We start from the raw sequence: 26,591 nt of genomic DNA, 5'->3' as shown, positions 1-26,591 counted from the left end.
TTTTCCTTTCTCTATTTTTTTTCCACCCTTAAATATAAGGGAAATTAACCAGCTCATTTCTGCTGGCTCAAGTTTCCTAACTAGCTTTTAGCCCTCAAGGTATAGCTGTGGTAAAACCAGAGAGAGACACCGAGCCATTTATTGGAATTCTGAAGTACAAAATAGGCACATGTGCTCTACGTAACCTAGTAACAGGGATAGCAACAGTTAAACTGTCTTACACATCCGATGTATTAGTTTGATTTGCATCTGTAACTTCTTTATCACTATGACCACAGACAAAAAGTTGGGAGCCCAGACTTTTCTGGGCAAATCGGAAATACATGATGTGGCCCATTGCCACAAAAGAGACTGAAATCAATACGAGCAAGCCAAAAGCTTCAGGATTTGGAGCCAGGATGACCATGATGAAATGCAGAAGATCAAGAAGATAGTTCATGGAGTTCTGTACACCATTTATAATGCCTCTCTCAGATTCGACTACATTTTCTTGCAGCAACTGTGTCACACTTAAATCAAAGGACCAAAGACCTATAATAAAAGATAGTTTTTAGAGACTTAATTTTAACTTATAGCTGTACATTTCAGATTTACAGATTAAAAATCTGTTGACATGTGCAAAATACATACTTAACCCTATTACCTTCAAGTCACCATATGTATATTTATCATAGCCTAGCCTTAGAGAATTATTTTTCATTAATAAACACTGAGTTAAATTGTTTCAAGAAATTGTTTTTACAGCCACAAGACAAAAATAAGTCTAAAATACAAACTTCTTAATTCTGTTTTTCTGTGATTATTCATACTGTGAAAGCAAAACTCTGAAATCAGAGACATAATAAATCCTATTAAAATTACTAGTATTTTTAAAGTTTAAAATGAGTAGACCTAATCTATTGTTATCGTTGAAGTGTAAGGAAACTTTAAACCATTAATACATTTACTGTTTGGGTTCTAAAGCCCCTACAATAAAGCTGTCTTGCTTAAATATTAATGTCTTTGATAAATTAATGAACTGCTTTGTATCACAGGATAAATATGGTTTCATTTCAAGAACGATTTCAGGCAGAGATAATTCATCAGTACTCTATTAATGATTCCTTAAATTTTACTTTGTAAGAGGTCTTTACATTATGTTTCCTTCCAGAGCTATAAAATCCATTTGTTCGGCAAAGTACACAATAAACAAATGTCAGCTAGAGAAGACCTTTGAAGGATTTTTTTTTCCCCTAACTACTGTCTTATTTTTTTTTTAATTTAAACCCCAACCCCTTTTTTTTTACCTTGTCCCACTGACATATTTGTTAAATTACAGTCCTTTTGGTAAAGTTATAGCAACATAAAGACTCTAAATTACTAAAAGTATAATTATTATTGATAATATCTTTTGAAAAATTAAGTAAACTACATTAGAGGAGTAAGATATCCATTTAGTAAAAATTTTCAAGGCCTAACCATGTTTTAAGAAGGTATACACACACACAAATATAGATTTTTTTAACTATAAAATAAAAATTTCATAATAAGTGACTGGATTATACATAAGGATAAATAGTGGATCTTGCTTAAATTAACATTCAGGGAATATTTTAGACCACTTACTGTTGAATTATCTGAAACCACACTGCAAAAAGACACTTTAGTTCATTAATATACAAAAAGAGATTTCTTACCGATTCTAGCAGCAATGACGCCTGCGAACAGCAGACTGACAGAGATTATAGGCACAGATTTAGGACTCATCTCTGGGACAATGTTAGCAGGATCAGATCCGTTTGACATGTGCATATCAGTTGTAGAGATGATTTCAGATATTTTTGTAGGTGTAATTGAAAGTGGTTCTGTTTGAATGAACCTAGAACGGATATCTTCAAAAGGAGAAACAGACAAGTCCAAGGGGCTTCCAGGCATGAACACGGAGATCACACACAAGATCAAACAGGAAAGCTGTGCAAATCCTGAGATCAGACCAGTCCGAACCAGGCCATATCTGTGACGTAGCCATGTAAAAGCCACAGTTCCCATTATTCCAGTTACGGCTGACGCTCCCATCAAAATACTGAGGATGGACCCGCTCAGCCCCTGAGTGTAGGCGTACCCTGTAGTGATGCAATCAAAGCCCAGGACAGTCATATAGAGGAAAGCAAGACCCATGCCTGCCAGGAACACCGGCTGGTTGTAATAGGAGACCCATCCATCTCGGAAGGTGCGGAAGGGCTCAGCCATCTGGGAGGCACAACTTAGCTCTTGCTCATGTTCAAGTTCATGGATGTCAGGGTCTTTCTCACCCATTAGATGAGTTCCTTCCAGGGATTTTGGCTCAGTTTCTGTTAATAAAAGACATTATTATTTGAGGGAGGGGACATGGGGGAAAAAGCCAACTATCTTAGTATTTTTTCTTCTCCCCTCTCCCTCACCCGTGGAGGGTATCACCCTTGGATACCCTTGGCTACTACAATATAAAATGTATTTTCTTTTACTCATCTAAGAATTCCAGCTGAGGAACAATCTCCAAGTATTTGTGTTAAAGAAACAAAATACTATTGATACTTCTCCCCTCCTCTCTTCCCCTCTCTCTCAGAAATTATAATCCCACCAAAGTAAACAGCAGGAAAACAGACCAGATAACATATAATAATTGTCTGGGGAAACACAGAATCTTATTTTCTGGGACCATTTTAAGATTACATTTGTTCAGAAGACCAACTTCCTCTTCTCTTCTTGAAAAATGCCCACCTCATGTCCTCACTCCCTTCCACTGTCTTACAAATGGCGTGTTAACTCCCTTCTTTATAGACGCCTAGGAATTCTCTTGTTCTCTTTCTCCCACTGTTCTTCCCATTCCTATGGCTCAATTTTGCCCAGCCCTCCCTCAATGAATTGCCCCTCTGTGTCTGCTGTTCCTGTTAAGGAAAAGGGTCAGGGGTCCCATTCCAACTCCTTGAGGTTCAACCCAGAGTTGCTCCTCGGACCGTCAAGAGCCTGGGTTCTGACTTACTACCACATTGATATATTTAACCTCATGCAGGCCTTCAGTGGCAACTAAACGTGATATAAATTCAAAATTATTTCGGCCTTAACCAATGTTTAAGGTCTGAAAATAAGAATAAAGGGATTAAACATTTTGTTGAGTTTACCTTTGTATACATTCAGCTGTTTCAACTCAGTTTCCTCTTTAGGAGCAGCTTTCACAGCTAGAGCAGGGGTTTTCTGATAAACTTTCCAGAGCAGAAAGTACTCCACACACATGGATACCAAATTCCATCCCGAAATGAAACCACAGCCAATGACTGGGGAGCCAAATGTCATAATCTGGCCTACAGCCATGGGGGCCAAGATGTTGGTTAACTGGTCAATCCTTCGTATTGTAGCATTCATATCTACAGAGGTAGGCGAAAGAGGCAGATAAGTGTGCAAATCTATCAGAGAGAGACTGCCCACTTACATAGTACAACTCATAAACTAAGAGTATAGACTCCTAAGATGTAAACTTCTAAAAGCATTCTGCAAGCAAACGATTTTGTTAGAAAATCATTTGTTGTTTGGATCAAGTCATATTAAATTTGCCTCAAAAATCGTGATTCCCTTGGGATTATATAAATGCGCCTGACATCAGCTTTTAAGAAATGAATTCGATAGTAACTCTACATTCATTTATTTCAACAAGCATTTATTAAATGCCTATTATGAGCTAGGCACCATTCCGGCACCATAGCAAAAAATGAAGAATATCCTTCCCTGTCTTCATGAAGTTTACACTCCCAAGGGAAAACAAAAATAATAAATCAACAAGCATGTAAATACAGAGCATGTCAGATGTTCATGAAATATTGTAGTGAAAAATAAAGCAGAAAAAAAGGGCAGAGAGAGTGCTCAGGGGAAGGGGGAAATTTCAGTTTTATATATGGCAAGGTCAGGGAAGAACTCACTGAAAAAAAGAGAGCATCACAGCAGAGGCGTGAAGCAGCAGGAGGCAAAAGAGTGAGTCATCCGGATATCAGGGAAAAGACGATTCCAGACCAAGGGAAGTGCAAAAGTCCTGGGGCAGGAGGAGTTTGCCCAGAGGAACAGCGAGGAGGCCAGCAGGGCTGGAGCAGAGTGAGGAAGGGAGAGGATAGGAAGAGATGCGGTTAGAGAGGAGAGAAGATTGGCCCAATCATGTAAGGTCTTAGTCTATTACTCAAACTTCAGTTTTTACACTGAATGACTCAGGAAGCCTTTGGAAGTTAAGGTACAGAGAGGTGGTATCACGGGACATATTTTTAAAGGTTTATTTTGGCTGCTGTGATGAGAAAACAGTGTAAAGTAAGTGTGTGTGTGTGGGGGGGGGTGTAGACAAACACAGAGGCAGGGAGACAGGCGGGAGATGACGTGGCATGGAGCAGGACAGTAGCAATGGAAGTGGAGAAGTAGATACTGGATGTACTTTAAAGCAGAATCAAGAAGCCTTGAAAACAGATTAGGTATGCTATGTGACAGAAAGAGAAGTATTAAAGTTTTTACCCTGAGCAACTATTGGAAGGACAGAGTTTCCACTTACTGAGAAAGACAAGACTTCAGAAGAATCAGGTTTTGGACAAAAGAATAAGCATCTGGTTCTAGAGATGTTGATACATCTCTAGAGGCCCCGTCAAGCAGACAGTTAGTCATATAGGTCTGGGGTCTAGGGAAGAAGCATGTGCCAGATTTGGGAGTCATCGGCAGCTTGAGTTTTGAAGCAATGACACCGGATGAGATCACCAGGGGAGTGAGGGTAGATGAGAAGAGACAAGGTCTGAGGACTGAGTCCTGGGCATGCCAATGTTCAGAGGTCACGAAGATGAGGAGGAATCAGCAAAAGAGGAGAAAAAACAGGAGAGCAGGGTGTCCTAGAAGCCAAGAGGTAAGAATGTTTCAAAGAGAGGGGAATAATCAACTGGTAAGTGACGCTGGTAAGTCAACTTACTCCTGTCAGGAGCACTGACAATCAGCTCTAGATAGGTCACATGGAAGGTACTGAGGACCTCAAAAAGAATAGTTCTGGTGGAGCAGTAAGGGCAAATGCCTGATTGAAGTTGGTTTAAGAGATTGGTGCCAACTCCAGGGGACACCATTTCTATTATATTTTAAGTGAGTGGCACCCCCTGGATTCACAATGTGAATGTTGCCCCCCTGGCATTATGGAAAGCAAGGCCCTGACCAAGGAAAGAAATTGGAAAGAGTGAGCAAAGATATTTCTTTTTGTTAAGTTTTGTTCAAAAGAAGGACAAAGAAATGGGGTGACAGAGGGGTAAAGACAGGGATTTTTAAGATGAGAAAAGTTATAGCATGTTTATATGCTGATGCAAATGATACAGTAGATGAGAAGGGATGGAATCTGAATCTACTGCACAAGTGGCAGAGCTGTTCTTAGGAACGCAAGCAATTCAACAGTGTAGGTCACGTAAACGGTCTCAGGTACAAGTAGGAAGAGTGATGTGAAGGTGGGAGCACACGAAAGTTCTCTCCTTATTTTTCCATTTTCTCAGTAGAATACAAAGCAACGTCATCAGTGAAAGTGAGGATGGGAGAGGAGGTACTGAATGTATGAGGAGAAAGGAGAAAGTGAGAAATAGTGCTTTAGGAAAGTGGGAGAAGGAAGGGACCAAAGAAAATAGTATGATCATCTGGCAGCATGACAGGGCCAACTTGAACCCAATGGTCATGAGCTTTAAGAGACAGCAAAGTTGTACGTTTTTTACCAGCCATGTGCTACTGTGGAGAGCTGGATTTAAGCAGGGTCTTATGAAAGGAAAGTGACAAAAGGAGAGGAGGCCAAGTGAGCTGAGGGTATACACTAGGAGGCATTCAAATGGGTGGAACAACTGACCTTGGAATTTAAGCTGGGTAAGGAGGAGAGACAAGAAAGGTCATGAGCAGTAAAAAGGTCATGGAATTAATGGCTTGTAGGTGCCAACCAGGTTGGAGCATGGCTGGGGTACCAGGAGGAGTGAGCTGGAAAGACAGGAGGTATAGTTCAAGTCTTGGATGCTGGAGATTGAGATTATGAAAAGGGAGGGTTTAGTGGTGATACCAAGGTCTAGGGTATGACCATGGGAATGTAGCTGAGTCAGAGTAGAGGACAAGATGAATAAAGGAGAGGAAGTCAAGAAAATAACCTACTTTCTCATTCTCTATCTCACGGAGTAGAGTGAAAATTATTGAGACAAGTCCTCATCAATCATGTGGGGTGCTTTAAGGGAAAAGCAGTATGTGACTAATAAGTACATTAATAGAAAACTGCCATTATTCTTTCTCTAGTTCTTCCTGGTCCTCAACTGCCTTCCAATTAGTCCTATGTGTGCAGAATGCTTATATGATAACAGGAGAACTTTGACATATTTCACCTTTCGCTTGAGAGGCAAAGGCGGTTTTCATTGATCTTACACACAGCCATTTTTTGCCATGGCCTCATTAACTTCCATCTGCCCCTACTAATAAGTTCCTAACAGGGAAGTGTAGAATTGATCCAAATAACTCAATAATCTGAATCCAAAAATCAAGTACTAATGAAAATATACTCTTGGATCTGAAGGCCCCAGAACAAAAACAAAATTTAGTTAAAATGATTTGTTAATCTTTCACTACCTCCATTTTCAAGTGCTCATGAAGCTTCCTAATGCCACAAATTTCTATCTTTTATTTAGCATTTAGAAATTTCTATCTCAGGAAGCTAATAATGTTTAGATGTAATGTAGTGTCAGAAAACAGATTTTATTTTTCTGAAGCAGAATGAATGAAATAATAATTTTGAAAAAGACCCAATCATTTTACTGTTACCAGCCTAGAGAAGAAATGGTCCTCTCAATGTGTAAACATATTCTTTTTGCAGGTTTGTATTTATTCTTACGCAAACACACAAATCTGTGCTCATTTAATTCCAATTTAACTGTTTTCAGCTACAGCTGTGGCACAGAGCATGACATTCAGTAACTACTTACTATTATAAAAGGTATATTACATCTCATAGAATAATAATAAAAAACAGATTTGCTGAGCAAATAGTAGCTAGCAGGTTTGTCTACCTCAAATATGAAATCAATTTTCAGTCAATAGAGTTCAAACAAGAAAGTTATCTGTCGTACTTGATCAAGCCAACCAGTAGATGTTTCATTAGAATGGTGGACAAGAAAATCCTCAGAAGCTATTAATAAAAAGTGATTAACAAAGGAAATGAAGAAGAAAATAAAACAACAGATGGAATAAAAACTCAGGCAAAGGAAATGAGTTTCAGAAAGGTTTGACAGGTTAAGGGTCATGGCTCCAAAGAATGTTTTAATAAAACACTAAATCAAGTACCTAGACAAATTAGTTAACAGATTAATTAACAGTATTCATGTGGGAAATGAGCATCTTTCCTGGAGCTGTCTAAATTAGATGGTAACAGCTATATTTTGACCTGATGCTACTGGAGTTATAAAACTTTTCAACCTTCCAGGGAAAATTTCTCTTGTTCTTTACCCTCGGTGATACAACTTCCAATTTTAAAAACTACTCTGAAATCAAGAAACATTGGGATGAGGAAATGGGAGCAATTAGCATCCAGCTCACAACCTTCCCTCTTTATGGGCACACCCCTCCCCCATCACCCCCCCCCCCACACACACACACACCTCACAACGCACACCCTGCCCCGTCTCCTGCTTGGTTTCTAACAGTCTTTGCTGGCAACCTCAAAAATTTCTCTTCTACTTTTCCTTTACCCTCCTCCTTTTTTTCTGTTCTGTAACTCTGCCTTCTAACAGGAATGGTACCAAAAACCCATGGTTAGAGCCTTGCTGACCCTCGGGATGGAAGAAGTTTCTGTTTCCTGTTTTGAAGCATGGTTTTTAATTAATTTTAAAACAAACATGGAGGTCAAAACCTGAGGAAAAACAACATGGAGGTTTTCCTTCATTAGGCTACTGACCCGTTCTAGGGGTTGGATTTGAAACAGCACCGCTTCCTAAGCTAATTCGCAGTGGACAAGAGTTCAACAGGCAGCTTACTTCCTTTCTTAAATTTGAGAAACTCCAGAAGGTTAGAAAATAGACTGGTTAGCCTGGATTTTTCCACTCTGCAATAATTCCTCAAATAAAGAAGGACAGCTGAGAAATGGCCAGTCATATTTTTGTTATTTTTCTGGAATATCACTTTGTAGTCAGAAAGATCCCAGAAAGTTATGTGAGAAAGAAAATCATCTTAAAAGCCACTTTTTTCCCCAAATACATTTCAACAGATATATATGTGATCTGTTTTCAAAATATATCTTTTTTGTGCCCTTTGAATTTTAAAACATGGACATGTATTACATCTGTAAAATTGCACACTAAAAGAGAAAGTAAATAACAGGGAAAAAACACCAAAAAAAAAAAAAAAGGACAAAGTCTTATCTTTTAATTCCACGTGACAAAAAAGAGAGATGGAATTATTTCCTATTAGTAAATGATCACAGGAAGAAAAATCAGTGAGAATCACTACTTTAGCTCCAGAGAGAATTTCCTGCAATCCAGACTCACATGTGTTAATAAATTCATCTTCCACACTCACCATCCTCTAAAATCACTGTGGTATTTCTATCTGGAGCAGTATTATTACTGCTACCACAAAGTGATGACTTTTAAGCAAATCCTTCATTTTCTTCATTTAGACCTTCTACAGATTTTGTACCCTTTCTCTCAACCTCCTTTCTACCATTTTTTTTTTTTTTGAAACCACGTGTCTAGTCAAACAAAGTTGCTTGCTGACCCCCGTACTCAATCTTGCCTCTGTGTCCTGATAAGCCACTGAAGTCATCAGGAATGGTTTCCTTGTCAGTCAGGATGGTTGGGAAATGTGTTTGTGATACCCATTATCTCAATGACCAGCAGAGTTGACTCAGCTGACCTGATCGGTAGATAGGTGTAGCCTTCCTCCTTTACTCTGTGTAATTTCAATCCAAGTTGTGTCTGGGTGCTGTACTGGGGGGCAGGTGGGGAATATCGAGTGAGGTAGGTCATTCTGAGCCCAAGTAATCTTGAGGTAATTGACGTGTTGCTTTGTAAGCACTCTTCAGACTTTCTTTGCTCCTCTTGTATATGTTTCCAATGGACAACTAAGATGCAAGCTTTTTAAAAACCCATGTTCTATCCTGTATTTCTTTAGTATTCATAATAGCAGTTACATAACACCACACATAATGTAATAAAAGTTACCAATTATGGCTTTAAAGTTGAAGGAATTCAATTCTAGAGTCTCTCCTAGAATTAAGTTGTTTCCATTTGTTTGGATAAACACAATATCCATAGTATAACCAGTAAGTACGGGTAATAATATCCACAGTATGACTGTTAAAATCACAAGTCAGATTTTCACTGTTCTAAGTATTAAGAAAACATTTAGAAACAGTTAACAGAATTTCAAAGAAAGAGCTCAAAAGAAATGTTCTTCTATTTCAGGTTTGCATAGAATAAAAGAGAAGGTCACTATCCTATAAATTAGCTTCATAACAGTGAGGTAAATCTTTGCACTGAGACAGATAATGTTGTAAGAAAAAGACTATGACTTCAATTTATTATTCTTAAAAAGTACTCGGAGAAAAAGGCTTAAGCTTCATTTACTACCACTGATTTAAAGTGAATCCTGATAAAACCCATTTGGTAGAAAGAGAAAAGCAAATTACCTGCTAGTTTGCTTCTGTCGTTTCCTGCAACAACAACAATCCAATCCCTTTGGATTGTGATTGCAGTAGCAGTACTGGCCAGGTTTGCAATATTTGCAATAGTGATGATCAGGATATAGCATGAAGTCTAAGGAATTACAGGAAAAAATTATTAAAATGTCAGTTTTACCATACTGTACCTACCTCACTGTACAATATAGTTTAAAATGGTCTTTGGTAACATAATAATAAAATTTTTATTTTAATTTCATTTCATAAAATCATAAGAAATCATTCTACTTTGTACACATGAAACAATAAACACCAGTTGTCAAGTTAAAGGGCATAATGTCTTTCTAATCTGTATCATGTGTGGTACGCATAATACAAAAAATTTTAATAGTCATATGCACATTTATGTCACATAGTTATCATAAAGTGTTAACATAGGGGTGGTTTTTAATTTTCCCCACAAATATGTCCTTTGGAAAAAACAGTGACGGGGAAGTGAGAAGACTTGAATTTAAATCAGAGTTCTGACACTTTCCAGTTGCATGACAATGGGCAATCAGCTATCATCACTTTGTCTTACTTTTTTCATCAACAAAATGAAGGCAATACACTAGAATATTTCTTGTCCTACCTGGCTTTGAAACTGTACAATATCAATCCAAATATACCTAAGCAGATTAAATAGGAACATCAAATTCACTGCTTTCCACTACACCCATCTCTCTCTTCTTTTCCATCAAGCTATCATGAAATCAGAGTGTGGGAAGTTATCTAGTCCACGTCCTCAAACAGAAATACCACTTATTATTAGGAGAACACAATCATGACTGATTTATATACATATATATATATACCATTTCTTAAATGGTGTGAAAAAATTACAGGTTAATACTACTGAGCTTAAAACTAGCAACTGATTTATGTAATAAACTCTTAGAACTGCCATTAAAAAACAAACAGGAAGGGGCTTCCCAATACTACTGAGCTTAAAACTAGCAACTGATTTATGTAATAAACTCTTAGAAATGCCATTAAAAAACAAACAGGAAGGGGCTTTCCTGGTGGTTCAGTGGTTAAGAAACTGCCTGCCAATGCAGGGGACATGGGTTCAAGCTCTAGTCCGGAAAGATCCCACATGCCGCAGAGCAACTAAGCCCATGCGCCACAACTACTGAGCCTGCGCTCTAGAGCCTGTACTCCACAACAAGAGAAGCCACCGCAATGAGAAGCCCATGCACCACAACAAAGAGTAGCCCCCGCTCTCCGCAACTAGAGAAAGCCCGTACACAGCAACAAAGACCCAATGCAGCCAAAAATAAATAAAAAAATAAAACAAAACAAACACGAAAACAACCAATAGAATGAAATTTAAATTCAAACAATACTTAATGAAAGCCTGTTAAGGGCCAAAAGACAAAACAAGACAAAAATGGTAGGGGATATTAAAATAGACACAGAGATAAAAATTAACAGGCCCTAATTCTTAGAAAGGTATAAACTTCCAAGACTGAACCAGGAAGAAATAGAAAATATGAACAGACCAATCACAAGTAATGAAATTGAAACTGTGAATAAAAATCTTCTAACAAACAAAATCCAGGACCAGATGGCTTCACAGGTGAATTCTATCAAACATTTAGAGACGAGCTAACACCTATCCTTCTCAAACTCTTCCAAAACATTGCCGAGGAAGGAACACTCCCAAACTCATTCTTTGAGGCCACCATCACCCTGATACCAAAACCAGACAAAGATACTACAAAAAAAGAAAATTACAGACCAATATCACTGATGAATATAGATTCAAAACTCCTCAACAAAATACTAACAAACAGAATCCAACAACACAATAAAAGGATCATACACCATGATCAAGTAGGATTTATCCCAGGGATGCAAGGATTCTTCAATATATGCAAATCAATCAATGTGATACACCATATTAACAAATTGAAGAAGAAAAACCATATGAACATCTCAATAGATGCAGAAAAAGCTTTTGACAAAATTCAACACCCATTTATGATAAAAACTCTCCAGAAAGTGGGCATAGAGGGAACCTACCTCAACATAACAAAGGCCATATACGACAAACCCACAGCAAACATGAATCTCAATGGTGAAAAACTGAAAGCATTTCCTCTAAGAACAGGAACAAGACAAGGATGTCCACCCTCACCACTATTATTCAACATAGTTTTGAAAGTCCTAGTCACGGCAATAAGAGAAGAAAAGGAAATAAAAGGAATACAAATTGGAAAAGAAGTAAAACTGTCACTGTTTGCAGATGACATGATACTATACATAGAGAATCCTAAAGATGCTAATAGAAAACTTCTAGAGCTAATCAATGAATTTGGTAAAGTTGCAGGATACAAAATTAATGTGCAGAAATCTCTTGCATTCCTATACACTAATGATGAAAAATCTGAGAGGAAAATTAAGGAAACACTCCCATTTACCATTGCAACAAAAAGAATAAAATACCTAGGAACAAACCTACCTAGGGAGACAAAAGACCTGTATGCAGAAACCTATAAGACACTGATGAAAGAAATTAAAGATGATACCAACAGATGGAGAGATAGTCCACGTTCTTGGATTGGAAGAATCAATACTGTGAAAATGACTACACTACCCAAAGCAATCTACAGATTCAATGCAATCCCTATCAAATTACCAGTGGCATTTTTTACAGAACCAGAACAAAAAAATCTTAAAATTTGTATGGAGACACAAAAGACCCCAAATAGCCAAAGTGGTCTTGAGGGAAAAAAATGGAGCTGGAGGAATCAGATTCCCTGACTTCAGACTATACTACAAAGCTACAGTAATCAAGACAATATGGTACTGGCACAAAAACAGAAATATAGATCAATGGAACAAGATAGAAAGCCCAGAGATAAACCCATGTACCTATGGTCAACTAATCTATGACTAGGAGGCAAGGATATACAATGAAGAAAAGACAGTCTCTTCAATAAGTGGTGCTGGGAAAACTGGACAGCTACATGTAAAAGAATGAAATTAGAACACTCCCTAACACCATACACAAAAATAAACTCAAAATGCATTAGAGACCTAAATGTAAGACCAGACACTATAAAACTCTTAGAGGAAAACTTAGGAAGAACACTCTTTTACATAAATCACAGCAACATCTTTTTTGATCCACCTCCCAGAGTAATGGAAATAAAAACAAAAATAAACAAATGGGACCTAATGAAACTTACAAGCTTTTGCAAAGCAAAGGAAACTACAAACAACACAAAAAGACAACCCTCAGAATGGGAGAAAATATTTGCAAATGGACAAAGGATTAATCTCCAAAATATATAAACAGCTCATGCAGCTTAATATTAAAGAAACAAACAACCCAATCCAAAAATGGGCAGAAGACCTAAATAGACATTTCTCCAAAGAAGACATACAGATGGCCAAGAAGCACATGAAAAGCTGCTCAACATCACTAATTATTAGAGAAATGCAAATCAAAACTACAATGAGGGGCTTCCCTGGTGGCGCAGTGGTTGAGAGTCCGCCTGCCAATGCAGGGGACACGGGGTCGTGCCCCGGTCCAGGAAGATCCTACTGCCGTGGAGCAGCTGGGCCTGTGAGCCATGGTCACTGAGCCTGTGCGTCCGGAGCCTGTGCTCCGCAATGGGAGAGGCCACAACAGTGAGAGCCCCGCGTACAGAAAAAAAAATACAATGAGGTATCACCTCACACCAGTTAGAATGGGCATCATCAGAAAATCTACAAACAACAAATGCTGGAGAGGGTGTGGAGAAAAGGGAACCCTCTTGCACTGTTGGTGGGAATGTAAATTGATACAGCCACTTTGGAGAGCAGTATGGAGGTTCCTTAGAAAACTAAAAACAGAACTGCCATATGACCCAGCAATCCCGCTACTGGGCATATACCCAGAGAAAACCATAAATCAAATAGTGCATTGCAGCACTATTTACAATAGCCACGTCATGGAAGCAACTTAAATGCCCATCGACAAATAAATGGTTAAAGAAGATGTGGTACATATATACAATGGAATATTAGCCATAAAAAGGAATGAAATTGGGTCATTTGTAGAGACATGGATGAATCTAGAGACTGTCATACAGAGTGAAGTAAGTCAGAAAGAGAAAAACAAATATCATATATTAATACAGATATGTGGAACCTAGAAAATGGTACAGATGAACCGGTTTGCAGGGCGGAAATTGAGACACAGATGTAGAGAACAAACGTGGACACCAAGGAGGGAAAGCGGTGGCGTCAGGGGTTGGTGGTTGTGGTGTGATGAATTGGGAGATTGGGATTGACATGTATACACTAATATGTATAAAATGGATAACTAATAAGAACCTGCTGTTAGAAAAAAAAAAAAAAGAACAAACCAAGCAAAAATCTAAACATCTTATAAATGTCTACTAGTCGCATTAAGTCAATTATGTAATCTGTTCCCTGCATTACCAAATTCTGTATATCAGTTTTAAATCAAATGCAGCACATTGTCTCTACACTGCATTCCATACTCTATTTTACACATGAACATGTTTCTGAGAAATTGCATTTAAAAAATGAAAAATGTAATACTATTTTTATAATTTCTTATATTACAAAAACAAACATACACACTCATAGAAAAACTTGGTCTATAGCACAATATTATTTTCATAATGTATATAAAGTCCAAGTTCAGTCTGACAATAGAAACTCTCCTTCCTACACTTTTCAAACCTTCTCTGTGTGTTGCATACATCCATCACTCAGAGAAACTGTGCTTCCCCTATTTTCATGCCTTTATGAATGCCAGTCCATCATTCCAAAAATAAATTTTAAAAACGAAGAGGGATTGATGGGAAGATGGATGTGCCAATGGATAAATATATGATAAAGCAAGTATAATAAAATGGCAGAAGTAGAAACTAAGTGGTACGTATATGGGTGTTCAGTGGAGAATTCTTCTAACTTTGCTGAATGTTTGAAATATTTCATAATGAAATCTTGGGAGAATAACATCCTATTTTCAAGGCCCACCTAAATGGCCAACCCAGAACTCCATTTTTCTCGAAGGCACTTAATCATGCTACCATGTATCATAGTTATTATGTGTCACATCTAATCTCCCTACAGGATCCACACTTGAATCATTTTTCTATCATTCAAATGCATCTAATACAACTTACACACAATAATCATTCAACAAAGCGGAAGGAAATACTTTGACTACAGACTGAAAATATCACTGTTCTTTAGTAATACTACTAATAAAATTATCTTCAAATATTACAAAAAAAAGTATCCTACTGGTTTTGACATGCTATGTTTAAATTTTAAAAATTACCTTTCCATTCTGAACATGTTCTAATTTCCATGCTGTTTTTTTCTCTGACTTCCATTTATTTCTGGTATCTTTAAATTTGTAAATATACAGTTATTAAAAAAAAAATTAACAGGCCCTATTTGTGAAAAGACACTCCCTCAAAGAGTTTTCATCTTTTACCACTAACAGACATTCAATTTTCTACCATCAAGAATCTTGTTGAGAACTTACAAGAACCCATCCATGGTACATGGTCAGAAGGTCTTTTTTATGTAAGAAAACCATCATCAGGATGATTCCACACAGGATGACCGAAACATTCTGGATCACCAGTGAAGTCTGGGCCACTATACAGAGAGAGAAACAAAGTTCATACACCAAAACATCTCAAAGGAGATGTTTTTATCCATACATCACTGTTCTACTGTATTAATACATATGCAAATTACTATAAGAAATAAAAATATTCCTGAAGTAAATTCTGCCTCAACTATTTCCAGTAGGGCCCAGCATACCACATCAGACCAGTAAAACTTGCAGACAGAATAAAGAACTACCCCTCATTTTTCCTGTTAGTTGAAGCCATTCATAATGACCACATTTTCATTTTCACAGTTTATTCACTTTAAAGTTTACTGTCATAAACAGAACTAATTAACTACATAAACAAGCTCCACCTTTCAGGGCTTTGTAGCTTAGGCAAAAATAAGAACATGTAGGAGGTTATGGAGGAGGTTAAGTAAGAGGTCATGGAATCCATAACCTCCTAGAAGGCAGGCTGAACTTGGTAAGATCGTATGGATAAATAGGAAGGACATATAAAAAATTGCCAAGAACAAAGCAGCAGTGTGTTCCTTTTACTAAAGTTATTTGCATTGTTATGAAATTCTAAACTACACCTTTTCTCACAGAAAATGCCAACTTCCTGAGACTGAGGCACCCATGTAGATAAAGGGCTGGCGTAAGGACAGGTTAGGATACCAGGTAAGGACACCTTGTAGTCTTTTCTCTGCCACTCACGAGGGAAGATGATCTAGGGAAGAATACTTAATATCTCTTATGCCTGTGTCTATAAGGCGAGGATATAATACATACCTGCCTTCCTTACTTTACGGGGTCATTTTGATGCTCAAATAAAATACTTTGAAAGCACTTTGAAAAATACAGAGGGTTGTATATGTAAGGTATAATTACAGCTCTTGCCTTTAAGGACAGTAAAGCTCATTCTGGCTTGGAACATTATATCAAAGCCTTGAGACAAAACAAACTGCTTTCTGAAATTAATTTGAAATAAAATCCCAACATATAACTCACTCATTCATTGCACAAGGCTATTAAATATCAACTGAGTGAGGTTCTTGGCTTTCAGGACCCCACAGACCAGAGGAAAGGTAGACATGTGAAAGGATAATTATAAGAGCATAAGTGCAATAGCAGAGGTATTAACAAAGCTTCATGGGAGTGCAGGAAAAAAAAGTCTCTGGTTAACTCAGCCTAGAGACATCAAAGAAGATTTTCGTGGAGGTTGTCCCATGAGTTGATTACATAGGATAAGTGCAAGATTGCTATCCCACCACACTCTTCTTCATCCAACTCAACATTCTATCCTAAACTACAATTTCAGTGCTCAACAGTCATAAGGTTAAAGGTCTCTATGTATAACATTCCCACGTTCCTATGTAAAATGATGTAAAGAAGTAGAAATTGTTTTTCCAGGATACAAAACCTTTTTCTATATGTGTTTTGGTCTATCGATTCTCAAAATAGAAAAATGTCCATCTTGGCCATTTTACTAACAGCATCAAGTCCTGGAATATGATAATCCAGTTGCTCTCTATCCGGGGGCAGTTATCCCGCACTGAAAGAAACAGATACCTCAGTCTCTCCCCAGTGTCTAGGATAGACATGGCCAGGTCTTAGCATTATCAACTGAGGAACTAAGGAAAATTTTGCCCTGAATTAATATACAAATTGCCCTTATATTCTGAATAATTAAACTGTTCATTCACTTTCTCTCTTTCCTATACAATACTTAATGATTTCAGTATTAATGCTCTAGAATAAATGTTAATATATTATCACTTCTTCTTTTTTCTTCAAAAATGTATAATTCAGCTCTCTGTGATCCAGACTCAGGTATTCTTTTCTGAATCCATTGTTTTCACTTCCCCTACATACTTGCCTATATAAAACACAGTAACCCAGAGGATAGATGTTAAAGCTGTCCCAGGAACGTCACATTAAACGAACTCCAGTGCAAGTCATGGTTAAAGGATGCCAGAGTTAGGTAAACTCTTAATGTTTAACATGGTTCGCAGAAAAGTGCCACAGTGTTAATCATTAACATTTGTAATTTACGAACAGCCAAAAAAGATACCCCACAAAATCTATAAACTCAGTATCCTGGCATCCCAACTTTGGGCAGGAGCCCCAGGACCCTCCATGCAGAGGTGCTGCCACTGAGCACCCCATCACTCAGGTGGCGGCTGCAGACGTAAAGTGGGTTAGTCACAGAGGTTTCTCTCTAGCTCAGGCACTAGTCCCACAAACACAAAGGCTTTTATAACACCACTCACCTTTAAGTCTGGCATTCTTATCCACCCAATCACCAATGATGGCTCCTAGGACCAGAACAGACCCTGCCACCACCAGCCCGTAGACTGCAGTCAAGAGAAGGCTGTTTCCATAGAGCTCTACCAGAAACACAGACACTGCAAAGTGCCACATCCGATCCCCCTTGAATAAGAGAAGATAAAAGGTTCTGATAAAACGTTGTACATTGCTAGTCAATTATACTCAAGAAGTTGCTTCCTTAACAAAAGGGCACTTTCCGGCTACATTATGAGATTCTCGAAGTCAACAATTCCTCTATGGATTGAACGTAGTCAGGTGTTAAAACTGTTTGTCCTGGCACAATGGAAAATATTCTTGCCCAGATACTAAGTAAACCCAAAAAAAGCATGATGTTAATGAAACAAACGTACTCCCTATCATTCTAGAAAAAAATACAGTTTCCAAGCCCAAGGAGGTTTTTTTGAGATAAAACCTGTTCCTTTTTGTATCAGGTTTCTAGCCAGGCCTGGGATTTACCTATCCTGATTTGAAAGGCATAAAGGAGTTTGCTATTGAACCAGAATGAAACAAGTATAGTTTACAAATATCAGTTATGCCTTGAATGTCAAGAAAGAGCCAGTTTCCCAATTTGTAAAATGGTAAGAATGGACTATATGACCTCTCAAGTTTCTTTTATCTCTAACATTCTAAAATCTATGTTCTATTTTCATAAATAAATTTCAAAGTCATAAAACAGCAGAACAATCAGAAAGATGAAGTTAATATGCGCAAATTCTGGCACCATATGAATGAAGATGTTAGAAATCAATACATAAGTAGTTATTTAGTTATTTTCGACGCAGTAGTTATTTTCAACACAGACGAGTTTTGAAAGGGGAAAAAAACTATTTCTTCACTCCAGAGTATACAGGGAATTTTGGAATTCATTGCTGCAAAATGTGGAATAACAGAAGCTTTTAAATGAGTCAGGCAAATTAATGTGTAAGAAATCTATAATGGACCTTGTTATGAGCTTTTAGGCTCCATTCCTGACTTGTTAGGTTAACCTAAAACAGGACAACAATGTTCTATCATAACCTATCCCTAAGAAATCACTACAGGAAACTGAATTCCCAGGCTAGGCTCCTTATGGATTGGAAGAAGTACTACACTCCTAGTTCCTTCCAACGTCTCTTAACATCCTCCTGACAAATTTAATGCGTAAGGAGCAAAGTATTATCCTAGTATGGCAAATGCTTTTAAGCATTTAATAAAGGCAAGACAACAATCTTATGCATCCAAAGTTAAACTGATGTGCATATTCTGTAGCAATCATTTACAATAAACTTCATGTACACCAGTATTTCTCAAGTGGGGGGTGATTTTACCCTCTAGGGATCACTAAGCAATGTCTGGCGCTATTTTGGGTTGTCCCATCTGCGAGGATAGATTTGCTACTGGCATCTACAGTCCCCCACAACAAAAAATTATCCAACCCAAGATGTCAATAGTGCCAAGGTACAGAAACTTTGGTGTAGAGGATTATGAACATTGTTTAGAACCACAATTTAAAATTAACATAAGATTAGGGCCTTGAGGGAGAGGGTGAACATGGCCAAGTAAACGTTAAAACAGACACTGGAAGCCAGTGGAAATACCATACTTGAAAGACTGATTCTCACTCGATGGTCTGGAATGTGAGCTCTAGAACCTTCTGCACTCTCAACCCTCAGCACAGTGCACAGCCCAGAGTAGAAACACAACAAATAACTGTGGAATCAACAAAGGAGTGGATATGCAGTGGATCCCGGCTGTAAATGAGTACAGAATGAGACTTATTTATGAACTATATTGTTCTGCTACATTAGATTTGCTCCATGAATGTTCAAGAAGTCTGACGCTTAATCAGTACCATACTTCATCTTTCTGGGACAGCTTTTGAAAGTTTGCTTTGAAAATAGAAATCTTTTCCATTTACGTTGGAATTCCATTTCAAATACCCTTGTACTAAATGACTAAAAATATATATACACATACAATTTGTAACCAATAAAAAGACAAGTTTACACATTAAGATAAAAATGTCAATAAGAATTGGGGCTTCCCTGGTGGCGCAGTGGTTGACAGTCCGCCTGCCGATGCAGGGGACAAGGGTTCGTGCCCCGGTCCGGGAAGATCCCACATGCCACAGAGCGGCTAGGCCCGTGAGCCATGGCCGCTGAGCCTGCGCGTCCGGAGCCTGTGCTCCGCAACGGGAGAGGCCACAACAGTGAGGCCCGCGTACCGCAAAAAAAAAAAAAAAACATGTCAGTAAGAATAACAAATTAAGCTATTTTCTTAATCTTTAACATGAGAAACAAATTTAGATTTGATTAGAATAAAATGGCATGAGGTGAGGGGAGGTACTTTATCCTAATCTCTATTCCTCTGAAAAGACAAAAACATATGAATGCCTCAAATGATAGGCTGCCTCCCTGAGTGAATTTCCTCTTTCTTAACATAAAGAATAAGAAATATTATCCCACTACTATTGCTTCTTCCTTTTTGAAAAAAATTTATTTTTATTGAAGTATAATTGATTTACAATGTTGTGTTGGTTTCTGGTGTACAGCAAAGTGATTCAGTTATGTGCTCTTTTCCATATTCTTTTCCATTATGGTTTATCACAGGATATTGAATATAGTTCCCTGTGCTATACAGTAGGTGCTTCTTTCTTTCTTTGTTGTTTTATTTTTTCGCTTTAAAGCAGGACTTGAAACAAGTGCTACGAAATGAAAGTTTTCTCTCTTGCTTATGCCCTGTACGGCATGCCTCCTCCTTGATGGACAGGAATAAAACTGCTCCACTTGGGACTTCCCTGCTGGCTCAGTGGTTAAGAATCCAACTGCCAATGCAGGGGACAGAGGTTTGAGTCCTGGTCCGGGAAGATCCCACATGCCACAGAGCAACTAAGCCTGTGTTCCCACAAGCCACTACTACTGAGTCCACGTGCCACAACTACTGAAGCCTGCGCACCTAGAGCCTGTGTTCTGCAACAAGAGAAGCCACTGCAATGAGAAGCCTGAGCATCGCTACAAAGAGTAGCCCCCCCTCGCCGCAACTAGAGAAAGCCCGTGCACAGCAACAAAGACCCAGTGCAGCCAAAAATAAAATAAATTAATTAAAAAACAAATAAACAAAAACTGCTCCACTTGCCCCAATTTCCAAAGGGTTTAGGCTTTAAGAAGTAACAGACTCTACACTCACAAAGCCCAAGAATCAGGTAAACTCTCTGTAAAGGTTGACTAAGTGCAATCTCAGGCCCACCCAGCCGTTCCTTCCTAACATCCATTTCCTGCCCACCCACAAGCTCTCATCATACTTTGAAGATTTGTTTACATGTTCATCTACCTCCAGTGCACTGAGAGCCAAAGGCCAAATGAATGTCTGTGAATGAATGATCACAGTCATTAATGCACTGAATACATTTTGAGAGGCTACTATGTACTCAGCAATACTGCAGGCACTAGAAATTCAGCAGTGCGCAAAAATCAAGATTCATGCTTTCATGCTGCTTGCATCCCAGTGAACAGAGACCAAAAACAAATCTAGAATAGGTCAGGTGGTATAAATGCTATGAGGAAAAATGCAGTAGGGTGGGGCAGGAAGGTGGCATTTTGCATGAAGTAGTTAAAGACCTATGAGAGAAACCCAAGGAAGTAAGATCGGGCACCATGCAGACATATGGCGTATAAATGGAGACAGTCCATAGCATAATGCAGAAGATATCAAAACTGGCCACCCTTTTTCACTGCCTTACACTGTTAGTTATTCTTTTGTAATTAGGTATATTTTTTTAAAGCCCAACCTGAATTATATTATAAGCTCCTTGATGACAGGATCCACTTCTTACCATACTTTGTATTCCAGTAGTATAGAGTAAAATATATTGATCCACTGGCAGAAAGAAATGAAGTCAGAAATAAAAAGTATTCAACCTCACACAAACCTAATGCAATATAACCTTCTACCCTAACACCTCTATACTCAAGTGTATAGGAAACCATGACTCGGCAGAGTCAGTAGGGTAATGCCTAGATAGGCATGCACGTGTATGTATATACATATATAATAAATAAGCAGACATCTTTTGTTGTAATAAAATCAGGCAAAGTGTCAAACAGGAGACAAAACTCAAAAGATTGAATTAGAGAGCAGTCCTCTTTTACACTCCTCCACAATAAGTGAAAATCCACTACAACTTACACGACTACAATTGCTGTGTTTTGTTTTGTTTTGTTTTAATCCAAGTTTCCCACAAGAACTCCTTTTGCTCAATTTACTGTAAGACTGGAGTAAGCATCTGTCACTTTTCTTGTGTTTTCCATTCATGACAAAAAAGATCCTCCTGGAACAACCACAGTTCCACTCCTTTGGCAAATCTGACCTGCCAACCTAATAACGAAAGGTCGCATAAACCTTAAACTTAATCAGTGTTTGGAAGTTAGGCACCTTCTTCCCCTAAGAGATAGGTCCAGACCACAAGGTGAGAATTTCAGATACTATCTCCATCACTTACTGGCTTTTTTAAAATACTTAATACTTACTGAATTAAATTGGAAGAACAATTTAATTGGATTTAAATTAATTAGGGGTAGTTTCACTCAATTTCTATTCAGAATCATCAGTTATTGGAAATGAAACTCACGCCAAGTCCACCTTGTTTACATGTATTTTCAGAGTCATCCCTGTCTAAGCCTCTGGGGAGAAAGAAGCTGGCCTTTCTAAAAAAGCCATCTTTGAACTATTTCTTAAAGAGCTGATAACTTAGCTTAATAATTTCCCAAGGGCATGGGTACAGATTTCCTCATACAATAGTTTGCTTTCATGTCTTAAGAACGATCCAAAAGAAGTTTCCAGTTTAAAAAGAAAATAACATTCACAAAATTTACTCTCAAAATTCTTTCCCCTTACTTACAGTTCTTTTAAATTAAATATCATACATGAGGCATGAATAGAATTTACACAGGTTTATTACTTTTAAACAGTAAGACCAATTGTTTAATTTAAAAGATTCTAATCATCATTAATTAAATACACATCTAGCATCCCTTGGGGATTATTCTTTTGGGTTGAGGAGTGTTGATGGAGGAATCCAAGCCCACAGAAACACTGGGACTCTTCCAAGACCATGAAAGAAGTCAGAGGGAGACTTATGAGTCAGTTGCTGATTTTCGGTGGATGATGGTTTTTAAGATAGACTGAGATGTCCCACACATATCTAGCTACAGATAACATTTTAAAAGACCAGAATTTACACCACTCAGATATTTGTTCTTGGGGTCAATTATACTTAAATTAACCTTAGAATGCTATTTTTAGCCTAACTCAGTCACTCCCCTATTCTACTGTATTTTCATAGCACAGTAGGCTGGAACTTATAATTTTAACAAAAGAAGAAAACAGAGAAATATCTTAAAATGTGAAAAAATAGAAGGTCCGTGAGACATCCATCCATTCTTAGTAGCAGATATTACCATTTATTAACCCTTGTAATGCAAAATACAATTTACAAACAATGCAAATAGTCCTGTCCTTGTTAATCCTGTTTTTGGATAGCTGCCAGTCTACATAAAGTATGATAGCTCAATAATTAATAGCATTTACTAACACCTATGGGAAAATATCTTTGGTGAAAATAACTTTTTTGTTAGAGCATGTATGTTGGTTGATTTATTTCTTTAGCTGCATGACAAAACTGCAAGATGGCTTAATACAACTGGCCCAAATGAGAGGCAACAAGAAATTGTGCAAGCATGTTGTAAGAATTACTGTAGATTTTCACTTACCCATGTAGATAGAGAATGACCAAGGTAGAGAAGGAATTTTGCAGAGGTCAGGTAGTTTGCTAAGGATCCTGCAAAGACACACAGTAGGCAGATAAAAAGCGTATTTAGTCACTTGAGTGAGCTGAGATTGGAATGCTTACTCATTTGTCCTTATTAAACATAATTATTAAAAACTACTTTGTGGGGCAAACCATGTACATTTCATCAAGTCACCTAGAAATTGATGGGTCGATGAAAAATTCAGCACGACCTCTTGGTCAATAACTGCATAACTTCACATACAGTGAAAAAAGCTCTTGTTTCAACATTCTTTAACTCCATTTTATTTTTGACAAGATAATCCAAACTACCCAGTCTACTTCTCCATCCTTGCCTGTGTGCACGCCCCTTTCCCCATACCTTGAAATGCCTTTCTTCCTTAACCCCCAACAAAATATGAGTCGAACGAGCTACTAATCACACTGGTTAACAGCTGAGCCACATTCCTCCAAAACCTGCGTGGAGGTGCCGGTCTCCACTGCGCAACCTGTTTCTACCACATGCGTTCGGTCCACTCACCACAGCATCTTCCCAGGCGGTTTTGCTCTCTTGCCCTGGTCATGACACCAGGCGCCCCCCGCTTGCTCTTCTGCTGCTACGGCTACCGCTCCTGCTGAGGTGCTTGTTAAGAGGAGTGCAAGGAACTGAAGAGAGCACCGTTGAAAACACAACAGCTCTGTGCAAAAAGCCTCCGACGACGACTATACCAAAAAAACACAAAAAAAACAAAAGGAAAACGGCCCGGGGGTCTTCTTTTGGTCTTCCTTCCAAACTTAGCCAACACTGTAGCTGAAGTTGGAAAGGCAAAGCCTTATGGAAGCGGGTGGGAAGGCTCAACAGGCCGGCCGAGCTGCGTCGGGTGCCCTGTTTGTGCTGCCGCCACCGCCGCCGCCGCCGCCGCGGGCCCGGCTCAGGCCGGCCCTTATACGAGGCCTGGGGCGGAGCTCCGGCCGCCGCCGCTCGGGCCGCCCCTCCCTCTCAGGGCCATCTGGGCGTCCTCGCAGCGCGAGGCCAGGGGCCCTGCCGCCCTCCACGCCCTTGCCAGGAGTCGCCGCCCGCCCGCGGCGCAAGGGTCCGACTGGCCGCGAGCAACCCGCGAGCCTGCGGGGACCGTCGCCGGACGAACTCTGCTCGCCGGGTTTTCCGCCCTCCGGGAGGCCGCGAGAAGAGATCGGGGAGGTCGGGCGGCCGGGAAGGGCAGGACCGCGCGCCCAGCCGGCGGGGCGGCGGGGAGAGGCGAGCGGCAAGGCCGGGGCCGAGCCGCGCTTCTTTGCACCAGCTGCCTGGCCAGTCGGGGAGAGGGCGGCCGCCAACGGTCGTCGTGCAAAGCACCAGCCCAGGCTTGGGGGTGGGGGAACATCCTTTTTTTTGTTTTGTTAACGAAAATCATTTTTAATATAGGTATCTAAATAAATATAATCCGTGTCACAGTGGCCGCTTTCCTGGCCTTCCCATTCCGGCCCGCCTGCGGCAGAGAATGTCTTTTCTTCCCAGGACTGCATAGCGGGGCTTCCCTCAAAGAGCTAGAATCAAAGGGCAGGAAGGGGCGCAAAGATCAGAGTACAGCCCTCTTCAGAGGAGTAAACGGAGCCTTGGAAAGGTTAAGTCCCGCAGCGACTCAGGCACCCAGCTCTAGCCCAGAGCTAGGGTCTCCAAATCCTTCCTGAAGATGCAACCAGGAGGAAGCAGCCCAAGCGTTTCCTTTACCAACCTTCGTTCTCTCTCAGCGCCCTCTGGCCCTCGCCCGCACCCACGCGTCCCTTCCCCACCTCTCCCCCAAGTGGCTTAGTATAGCACAGGCAGTTACCAGGAATACCGGTTATCCCAGTTGTGTCCCTGTCCAGATAAAGCCATTCGGTGGCCTCCTGGAGGGGCCAGTGAATGACTCTGAAGAACACCAGACTTGAACCTTCCTTGACTCTTCCACCTCCACCCCTACCACCTCTGTGCCAGAACCCCTGGAGTCCCTATAGCCCCCTGGTTACCTTACCCTTCTCAATCTCCTCAAAACCGGGGGACTGGATCCTACACATTGAAACTCCAACGAGATTCCACACCCTGAGCACAGGCCGGACTGACACCCAGTAGTGAAAGGAGACACACGGGAATATATGCCCTGTTATCTAGACTGGCAATTAGGAGCCGCAGAGTTCGAGGGGCGGGGTGCAGCTGGATTCAGTTGGGATGTGGTCTGGAGGTCAGAGATAGGGGATTTACAGTTTAGGTACTGCTGTTAACTGCCTTTGTCCTTTTCAAGCCTTCTTTTTTTTTTTTCCTTTCTTTCAAAACACTTTCAAGTCCTTTCTCTTCTCTCCTGGAGAAGTTTGGTTTGTTGTCTGAAGTTGGAGAACAGGGTCATGTAGCCACATGTCCTTGAGAAGTAAACCAAGGCACACTCATATGAGGCACCTGCAGAAGGAGGGAACAGAGGAATCAAACCCCTCCACATTATGGCAACCTCTTACTGGAGATGAATTTTGTGGACAGGTCCTCAAGCAAGGCACAGAAGATAATATTTGCCACAGAATATCTCAGCAACAAGGACCTCCAAGCGCTTTACATTAATTTTTACTTGCCATAAGGGGAGCGCTGTGCTGCCTCCAACTTCCAGGTAGCTTAAGGGAGATTCAGTTCGTTAAAAAAAAAATTTCTTCCGGTCCACACTGTCTGAGAAATGTTTGTGGGAATAGTAGCTAAGTCATGTATATCTCGAAATGTACTGTGGAGACTCTGTTTTCCATTGTCACCAAGGAGTCCTCAGAAGCCAAAACTGAGAGAATGGCGGCAAAAAGAACAGGTGGGAGACTATAGTGAAGCTTGTGGAAAAGAAAATTTGGAAAGAAAACAAGCAAGATCCATAACACCAAACCTAGTAATGTGTTTGCGCTTTGGCAGGGGAATCCTAAGTCCTTATTAATGGGAAAAGTCAAGATATATTAGTTGGGGCTTATAAAATGGAAAGGAATTGAAAATGAAAATGGAATAAAAAATCCTCAAAATACACGCAAAATGCAAAATGACAGTAATCTCCTGGCCTTGACAGTCTAGATTACAAAGCACCACTTAAATCACAAGACCCAACTGGCTATTCCTCCTTCTGAGGAATGACTTGGCTGGCTGAAAATTAAGATTACTTTCAAAAGTCATATGTATTTTTTCCAGAACTCAGACAACACAACCTTCCCGTCAATGT

General features: G+C 39.5%; 1 protein-coding gene across 2 annotated transcripts; it reads right to left on the bottom strand.

Annotated features, from left to right (window-relative positions):
- On the bottom strand, positions 1–25,797 carry SLC40A1 (solute carrier family 40 member 1). Of its 2 annotated transcripts, XM_082658805.1 has the most exons (9): positions 25,389–25,797; positions 23,918–24,099; positions 23,360–23,427; positions 17,555–17,714; positions 15,210–15,325; positions 9,662–9,788; positions 3,141–3,383; positions 1,677–2,330; positions 1–531 (listed from the first exon to the last, which is right to left on the bottom strand). In XM_082658805.1, exons 2-9 carry the CDS (start codon positions 23,958–23,960, stop codon positions 218–220), a joined length of 1,725 nt encoding a protein of 574 aa, XP_082514931.1. In that variant the 5' UTR covers positions 23,961–24,099; positions 25,389–25,797; the 3' UTR covers positions 1–217. The 2 variants fall into 2 exon arrangements, with proteins under 2 accessions (XP_082514931.1, XP_082514930.1); XM_082658804.1 differs by lacking the exon at positions 25,389–25,797 and having other exon boundaries at positions 23,918–24,281.
- Between the last annotated feature and the right edge of the window lie 794 nt (positions 25,798–26,591).

The sequence above is a fragment of the Grampus griseus genome, assembly GCF_964374135.1.
Source record: "Grampus griseus genome assembly, chromosome: 7".
Lineage (NCBI taxonomy): Eukaryota > Metazoa > Chordata > Mammalia > Artiodactyla > Delphinidae > Grampus > Grampus griseus.
Note: the sequence above shows the minus strand (reverse complement) of the source record. Positions and strands in the feature narration are given on the sequence as shown.

Excerpts from the sequence above, each read along its gene's own strand:
- SLC40A1 (XM_082658805.1), bottom strand. The coding sequence starts at position 23,960 with ATGACCAGGGCAAGAGAGCAAAACCGCCTGGGAAGATGCTGTG. Across the intron at positions 23,428-23,917 it reads CCGCCTGGGAAGATGCTGTG|GATCCTTAGCAAACTACCTG; the intron begins GTGAGTGGACCG and ends GTGTCTTTGCAG. Across the intron at positions 17,715-23,359 it reads GTCATTCTCTATCTACATGG|GGGGATCGGATGTGGCACTT; the intron begins GTAAGTGAAAAT and ends CTCTTATTCAAG.